The sequence below is a fragment of the Meles meles genome, chromosome 1 (assembly GCF_922984935.1).
Source record: "Meles meles chromosome 1, mMelMel3.1 paternal haplotype, whole genome shotgun sequence".
NCBI lineage: Eukaryota > Metazoa > Chordata > Mammalia > Carnivora > Mustelidae > Meles > Meles meles.
In genome coordinates, this window is record NC_060066.1 from 60060742 (window position 1) to 60069879 (window position 9138).

A 9138-nucleotide genomic window follows, 5' to 3' on the forward strand; every position below is an offset into this window, starting at 1 on the left:
TGTTAAATGATATATGGAATTCATACTTTATCAAATTCTATAGAATTGACAAAATCTTAAAACTAAGTAATTATTAATAAGAAATCGACCACTGATCTGTTGACCTGGTCACATGTTTTTGGATCAGAGGGTGTTGCACGTTAAGTGTAGCTTAAGAAAGAAGCCACAGCTGACCCAATATTTACTAGTAACTTCTAAGACATTTGCATAAAGGTGTGGATTAATACAGTTGTACTCTATTTAAGTTTTTTACTTTCGTCTGTTCAGCAGGGTGAACCTGTTCATAGGTAAACAATAACAGTGTTAAACAGTTGAAATTCATCTTTTTTTGTTAACTTATATTTGATATTTCTTAGATTTATTTTGCTAACAAACACTGGTTCTCATCTTTTTTATCATCTAAATATAAATTGATCAGATTAACTACATTGACTTCCTGAGAGTCATCCTCTGTGGGGATAAATGGTTTTTAAGACAGACAGAGTTGATTAGTATTAGTTTGCCTGATTTACAAGAGTGAAATTCAAATGATGGAAGGCCATGTAGTTTCTACCTTGAGGTCCCAGTAGTGGGGTTCAGTTGACATCTGGAACTCCGTAAGAGGAAGTGAATGACTCAGTGTCCTACACACTGTCTTTCTGTGAAATGTTACTACTGTTTGATAAATTCACAGCCTCCTTATTTAGAAAAAGTACCTTTTTTACTTATACGCAGAACCATCTGGTTCTTGGAGGTAACCTGTAAGTTGGTCTCTAGGGCTCCCTTCCACGTCCCCTGAGAAAGGAGGCCTGGCACTGTACAGGCTCTGTCATTACAGGAACCAGAAGTCAAGATCGCCTTGGCACCTTCCTGTGAAGATTTTAACAGTTAACCTTCTTTTCCTGATGATAACACAAAGCTGCCTTTCACTCTCCTGATGACTGTTTTCTGGACAGTTTAGAAGTTATAAAATCATCATAAAGGTAGTTAATGAACCATCTTTCACACGAAGGAGTACTGCATTCAATTTTGAGATGGACACTGTGTAAGTTAGAGGTTTATAAATACCTTGAACATTCGTAGGAATATTCACAATGAAGCACACACTGGAGGAAGGATGAGACTGAAGCAGTGTTCGTTGTGGGCAACCGAGAGATCTAGTATGAGTCAGAATCGTCCTTTTTAGGGTGGTTGAATACACTGGGATCTGGAATTTTAGTCACCAGCTTATTGACTGACACAAGATATGCTGGTGGCTAAGGGTGTGGACTCTGGTGCCAGACTACCTAGGTTCAAATCCCAGATGTGTTGCTTCTCAGTCGTGTGACCTTGGGCAAGTTTCCTAACTGCTCTGTGAGTTGTTTTCCTCATCTCTACCTATATCCAGTGTAGTGAGTAGTACTTACATAGCTCTTAGCACAGTTCATAGCACATAGTAAGTGCTCAAAAAGCAAAGGCCGTTATTGTTCCAACACGGTAGTAATTGAAGCATAAAATGGTTCATAAATATTCCAGTAGGTTTTGACCCATCCTCAAGATCACCCTGGATGTCCATCTCCTAGAAATACAGAAAATCTCTGAGACACAGGCTAACACTTAGCAAATTAAGTACTTGATATGAGTGGTAAGAGACGAGGGAGTATGCCACTGTTACTTTATGACCCTTCTCAAGAAACGTGTGACTTCTATGGGCCATGGTTGCACACAGACTGATGTTCCATAGAAACATATTCTCTGTGGAACCCACGTTTTTGTAGGATTTTGCAACATAGCAACTTGGGTAGGAGCCAGTATAGACATCATTGCCCCCTTATCATCAATCAGACGAGCAAGGGGACTTCTGACTAGCAGTACTGACTCCTGAGAACTGCCTGCCCTTTTTCTTAGCCATTACTCTCTTCCAAGTCTATTTTGAAATTTACCTGAACTTTCTTTTGAATTGTTGTAAAACTTAAGGCATCCGTGTCAGTTTTAAACCATGTACACACACACACATATTAAAACCCTACAAACAGTAAATACCTATAAACTTGGCTATTTATACTCTGCTTTTTTTTCATGTTTTTAGAGAAGTTTTAGATTTAACATAGACTGCAGTAACTTCTCAGAAGATTCCTCAGTTTTAAATGAGTAGTAATCTTTTGAAGAAAAAAACATAGATTTCTTGAGGTAGAACTTTATTTTCTAACTGCCCGAAAGTTCTCCCAATCCAGACTTGCACTTTGTCCTGCTACAGCTTCTTCTATTACACCTGTCTCAGTCAGTCTTGAAAAGCAAGACTGATTTTTTTTTTTTTTCCATTTTGCTATTTTAAGCTACAAGTGGCTACCACGGTCATGTTTATAAGACTTCACCTTAAAGCTTCCCACCCTGTGCCCAGCCTAGGGATCTGAAGAACACTGAGGCACATCTTGATATCTGCCTGTTAAACATAGCATCCCAGAACGTACTTTCCACCTGGTTGCTGTTTGAACTTTTTATTGCTGCCTTACCTTCATCTTCACTGAGTCATCTTAAAAAATAGCTTCATAAATGGAGTTGTACTAGTTGGATAAATACATATATATGTGTGTCTGTTTTATACATAAATTTATATATATAAATATGTAACAAATGTGTGTGTATATATATATAATATATACATATATATTATATATATATATATATATCTCCATCTAAACATGCTAATGAATTCAAAAAGTTAGATAAATTCGTGGAACCTTATAAGGAGTCATGACCTGGGAGTTAAAGGTCCAGACACACCTTAGACTTTTTGAACTTAGATTCACTGAAGGCACTTTCTCTGTTTTTCTACTTTTCCTTAGCCCACTATAGGACACTGAACTCCACATTGTGTTTTTCTGACCTCATATACTACTCCTCATCTTTCATATCAGTGTCTTCGGGAATTATGAATTAAATCCAATGACCCAGAACAGTGACATGAATCCAAACTTAACATATTCATGAGCAAAATCTAATCAAAGTTTGTGATAGCATTTCCTTAATTTCTGTGCTGTGTTATGTTGAAAGGTTATTTCAATTTTCTGAGTTATAAGTATTTCCTACAGTAGATATTTTAAGTTGCTCATGATTGAAGAGTTACATAGATTAGGACCCTCCCAGTAACTTACAACAGTTTGTTATATCAAGATTTAATGTTTTCTGCTACCATGAAATCAGAGCGTATAGATGAAAATGCTCTTTTCAAGAACATGATTAGAAATTATTATTTTTAAATTAAGGCCTGTGGCTATTACAGGGATGTAGGAAAATCCCAGCAGCTCTGAAGTAGACAAAGTTTAATTTTAGTTCTGTAATTTGTTTAAACTGGATGAGTAACCTTGGACAGGACACTTACCCTCTCAGAACTCTGTAACTCATAATCACCTGTGAAGAAGAAACCATGTACCCAAAAATGCTCATTATTGGCCCACTGCCTGGCATATAAAGACCGGCAATAAATGTGTTTTTTCCTCCCCTTTACTTGGTATTTGGAAACAATGGTTTTTCTTCTTCCTAACAGTCCCCATCTCAAGGATACACATTTTTACTTTTCTCTCCCACTCTGATTTTACTAATCACCTTGTTCTTCATTTAAGGCAGTGGATTAATAAAGTCAACAACCATGTCCACAACACCTGGAAAAGTACCAGATGATAACAGGTGTTCATAATGAAAACCTGGATGAACAGGGCGGCCCATTATGTGCGGGTGCACGGCGGTGAGCAGAGCACGGCTCCCGCTGCCGTGGAACTCAGTCTAGCGCAAAGATGGAGATTAACAACGTTAATTAACAACATTGGAAGTGACAACCTGCCAAGTATTAGGCTAGACGAAGACCAGGGCACTCTGACCCCTGCCAGGGTGGTTGTGGCCCATCTGGGGAGGAGACCTCCTATAAGAATGAGACCCAAGCTCTATACCTTACATCACGAGCACTGAACCAATTGAAACTTCAGTCTTCCTTCCCTCCCCCCAGAATCACACCAGTACCGCATTTGAGGACTCTGTTACCCTGTTGCATTGTAGCCTCGTTACATATTCAAATCTAGTACAACCGTTGCCTCACCTGTAAAATTACCATTGAAATACACACCCCACCCACCTTGTAAGGCCAGTTTAGAACACATTTAATGCTACATAAGAATTAGACACTATTTGATCAGGTCTCTGGAAGGAGGATGGTCAAGCATGAGCAGCTCTGAAATGTTGGGTCAGTAAGGTTGGGTTTTATTTGAACAAGTAAAGTACCTTGGCTAGCTGGTATTTATTATAGCCATATTTATCAAAAAGAGGATTCTGCAGTTTGTTAAGTAGAACTTGATTTCTGGAACGTGGTGGCTGTGAGCAAAGAAGTGAAGAATTAGACCTGTAAGACCATTTCTGCAAGTGTTCGACTTCCTGCTTATAATTTTTACTTCCAGGGGCGCCTGGGTGGCTCAGTGGGTTACGCCTCTGCCTTCGGCTCAGGTCATGATCTCAGGGTCCTGGGAGCCTGCTTCCCTCTCTCTCTCTCTCTCTCTGCCTGCCTCTCCATCTACTTGTGATCTCTCTCTGTCAAATAAATAAATAAAATCTTTAATAATGATTTTTACTTCCAGGGTGGGTTGGTGTCCAAAACTCTGACCAGGAAAAGTAGGAGTCCTAATTTTTTTCCTGAGAGGCCTTGGTACCCTATAAAGATTTTAGTCTTTCTAACTGCCTTCCTGAGGAAATAATCTAAATTGCACCCTAACAAAAAGTGCATATCCACTTTCCATTAGTTCCTCACTCCATTACGGCAGACTCTCACCCAGACTGTTGTCAAGTGTTCTGAGGTAAGTGAACTAGATTATTTGATAGTCATTTTTTTAGATTTAATCAAGACGGGATTCATTTCATAGTGAACGTGAGGAGACGGCGCCATCTAAATACGGCATTGCTATTTTTAGTTTATACCTTTCCGAGCTGCTGTCATTCGCTCCCACTTTATTTACTGCAACGGGGTTATTTCTTGGGTAATTGATTTTATGATCTGGCTTATATGTGGATAGTAACATGGAAACATTATGCTTGGTTTGTTCTGTTTCATTTCCAGGGCCCTAATTCAGTCATGATTGTCCTTGTCATGCTGTTGAATATCGGGTTGGCCATTCTCTTTGTTCACTTTCTGACTTGATTGGAATTAGGAAAGGTAAGAATAGCCTTCATTTCTGTATAAAATCACTGTATATAACATTCTTTTCCCATATTTGCATTTACATTTTTTTTAAAAACTGCATATTGTCCTTCACTTTAATTTTGGCTGTGCCTGAATGTGATTCAACATAGTTACTTAATGATATAACTGTTTTGACCCTTCAGTGAAGTCATGACAACTAGCGGTGTTAGCCCGCAGTTCTCTGTTCTCTGCCGTGGCATCGTCAGCCCTTTCAATGGCACACCCCAGTCAGACTCAGACTCAGGGAAGGAGGCTTGGAATTAGGATGGGATCGCGAAAGAGATGAAACTTGGAAAATTCAACCAGAGGACCTGTTCGGTCCCCCTGGGAATGCTTTGTGGCTTTGGGGGTCCTCTGGGAGCTGAAGCAAGCAGCCATGTCGGAGAGCAAAACTTAATAATCATTCTTTTTTAAAATCTGCTGAACCAGCCCCAGCCGGCGAAGTTCTTGGCATTGGCTACTCCATCTGTCCTAGCGGAGTGTGACTAAACTGGAAATGTATGGAGCTGCATTTTTTTTTTTTTTTTTCCTGATGGAAGTCAACAGCTGCCTTACTATTTTACCATCTGACGTTTTTAGTAGGGAGCTGGGGAAACAAACGACTGCCCAAGGAATGCGGTCGGAGGATTGTGTTGCTGTGGCCATGGTTCCAACATTCACTCCTATCTCATTCGAAGAAATAGGTAGCAGCATCACTCACCAGTCTTATGGCACGACCTGCTGCTTTAACATCTCCTGGAATGTTCTGGGAGAGAACGTTTCATTGGCTTGTGCACGACTATGTTCATTTTTGCCGTTTATTGAAGTAGGATGTATAGTCCTCTACAGCGTGTGGTCCTGGCCAGAGGAAACACACTTGTTGCATCTCAAGGAGAAGAAACAACAATTGATTCTAGAGAAGACGTGTTTGTTGCGATAGCAGTACATCTTTTTTTTTTCATGCCCTTTAGTCGTCCTAAACCTGTAATAGGCTGTTTAAAATTTAGCAGTGTTGAAGGCATTATACCTTCCTAAGAAATAATTTTAAATATTTTTAAACATTACTGAGATGAATCTTTTATGCACTTAGGAGGTGCTAAATTTTAAAAGCTGAAAGACAACAGAATTCTAAGAAGTGTAGTCAAAATGTTGCATGGATTGCAGTAATCGGCATTTAAAGGATTCAGTTTCATTGCTGACGTACTTTACAACCAAATAAAATCTTGTCAGTGACTATGTTAATTCCCATGAAAGTTAAGCAAGATGCTATTAATAACTGCTCTGATCTTTTTTTTTTCCTCCAACTTAAATTTTTGTTGAATACATTCAGGTAGAGCATAAAGCTTTGTTAAACCTTTGCTTCTCGATTTTACGCCTTTCGTATTTTTCAAAGTCCTTTCGTAATTTTATTTCACATTTTAAAGGCTTAGACATTTTTATTTAAATACTTGTCTTTTGCAGTCAGTCCTTTGTTATTCTGACATAATCTGATTTTTTTTTGCTGTTTTATAATTCATCCTTTATTACTCAGAAGCATGCTTATTACTTGGAGACACTACGTGGTCTTTATAATTATTTAAAAAGAAATCAGGGGAGGAAAGGTATCTTAAATCTCTCTAAGACATTACATTGTGGAGAAGGAGCTAGCTATTCCTAAATATTTTCATGATCTGCATGGTTTAATTGGATTCTTTTTACCTTAGTTGCTACCTTTTCAATGCAGAAGAGACCACTCACGTGTTAGCACAGGTGTGGACTGAATGCTTTGTCACCTGCAGGGTAGTAACCCAGTGATGTTTTTTGCAGAAGTGCAATATGTTGAGAATCCTGGGTGTGACCAATATGGAATAAAGAAGAAAGCAGAAAGAGAGCAAATGAAAATTACAACTTGTATATTTATTTATTTTTTACATTTTGCTTTGACTTTTAAATTTAGGAAGTACGTTTTTAGCCAAGAAACGTTTAAGCTCCTGTGTCAGTCTCCGTACTCTCACTGCGCCTTCCTAACCCCGTAGCTCTTGATGCTGGGAAAATGGATTTTTTAAAAAAAATAAAATAAAATATTTAATCTTCTTAAGTGTTTATTTAAAATGTGTAATGCTTTGGAAATAATGGGTAACAGATAATTAAAGGATATGTTTATAAAGTAAGCATGTTGGTTCCATTTATAAATATATGTATGATTTATAAGCTTTTTTAAAAACAAAGCTCAAATTGTTGGTATTTTTCTAAAATGTGCACAGCTGTATTTTACATGAAAGGCTCTTTCTAATGGGTTGTTATACTGTGCTCTACATTTTGGACAGCACATGAAGTCTGCCAATGTACTTAATAAAACATGACCTTGTTTATTTAAAGTTCCTTGCTGTGAAAAAGAACTCCCTACGTGTGAGTTCCTTTATTTATAATCCTCAAAACCAAAATGTCTAATGTACAGTTTTCACAACTGTATCCGCTCTAATAAAAAAAAAAGTTGGTTATTAATAAAGTTGCAGGTGTGTTTCCTTTGTGAGTAAATTACTGTCTTGAGTTGTATGGAATTTTGGGGTTGGTGGGTTGTGTTAAAAGAAAGATCTGCTGTGGGGCGCCTGGGTGGCTCAGTGGATTAAGCCGCTGCCTTCGGCTCAGGTCATGATCTCAGGGTCCTGGGATCGAGCCCCGCATCGGGCTCTCTGCTCCGCAGGGAGCCTGCTTCCTCCTCTCTCTGCCTGCCTCTCTGCCTGCTTGTGATCTCTCTCTCCATCAAATAAATAAATAAAAATCTTTAAAAAAAAAAAAAAAAAAAGATCTGCTGAGAAATTGACAGAAATGGGGCACCTGGGTGGCTTAGTGGGTTAAAGCCTCTGCCTTCGGCTCAGATCATGATCCCAGGGTCCTGGGATCGAGCCCCATATCGGGCTCTCTGCTCCGCAGGGAGCCTGCTTCCTCCTCTCTCTCTGCCTGCCTCTCTGCCTAGTTGTGATTTCTCTCTGTCACATAAATAAAATTAAAAAAAAAAAAAAATTGACAGAAATGGGGTACAAAATGCTTAAAGCAGCCACATGGGAGGAAGTAGTTGTACCATTATTTCTTTCTACATTTCTTTCATCCTGGGCTTTTCAGCTGATTTGGTAAAATAAGATTCCTTTTTCTGTTTAGTGCCTTCATTAATGGGATTAGTTCCTTAGCCAGGGTTTTAAGCCTGCTCCTGTTTTTAAGGAAAAGTCAAAGTTGGAGTAAATCCACCTCCTACAAGGGTACTTTTCAAGTAATTAAAGTTTTTGGGTCATTGTGCCCCAAATAAGTTAATATGTTGCTATGGTCCCTGTTGAGACATACTTCAGGAAGTTTAGTCACACTGTGCATAATAAACTTGCCGCCACTAGAATTTCCAGACACTGGGCTCCCTCTGAAGCCCTCGGGTACCGGCCTAGGGCACCCCGACCCCTAGCAAGCTGCCTGTGAAATACAGGGAAAGGCCCACCTCCAAAACAGCTTCCCAGGGAGCCGCCATGGTGTTTTCACCTTCCCAAATGAGCCCGCTCCCTTTGAAGGCTAAGGTCTTGCAGACCCTTGTGTAAAGAATGCATAGTTACCACCTCTGAGTAGTCAAAGACTGAACAACTTAAGTGATTCATCTCCCAGTAAATCCTGAAAGAATGGAACACAGACTTGTCCGGTGCAGGCAGGAAAAGCACAGGGTGCTAGAAAGATTATCGATTCCCATTTCAGGTCCAAACCACACGTTTTGATGGCGGAAGCCAAAGCTGGGGTGAAGACTTTGTGGTTGGGAAATATTCTCCATGCCCTTTGAATGCAGTAACTATTTCAGGAACAGTGGTAAGCCAGCTCCCTGGGCATATGCTCGACGGCACTCGCAGCCCTCCTCCCACACTCTGGAAACCTGAGCAGCCTCGTCTTTCCCACTCAGTATGTGGCAGCACACGTGGCCTGTTCACGATCAGCACAGCGTAACCAGCGGCTCATCGGGCTGAGTT

The 9138-nt window shown here is 39.6% G+C and overlaps 1 protein-coding gene across 4 annotated transcripts in view; it reads left to right on the top strand.

The window, feature by feature from the left end:
* Positions 1-8921, top strand: part of JPH1 (junctophilin 1) — an 83714-nt gene extending 74793 nt beyond the window's left edge. Inside the window, exons 5-6 of one of the 4 annotated variants that reach the window (XM_046025532.1) lie at positions 5060-5155; positions 8873-8921. In XM_046025532.1, the coding sequence (XP_045881488.1) occupies positions 5060-5140 (81 nt within the window). In that variant the 3' untranslated portion in view covers positions 5141-5155; positions 8873-8921. Of the gene's footprint in view, positions 1-5059; positions 5156-5325; positions 7665-8872 lie in introns of those variants that run through there. The other 3 variants (XM_046025511.1, XM_046025518.1, XM_046025525.1) reach the window with 3 other exon arrangements.
* Positions 8922-9138: the final 217 nt, after the last annotated feature.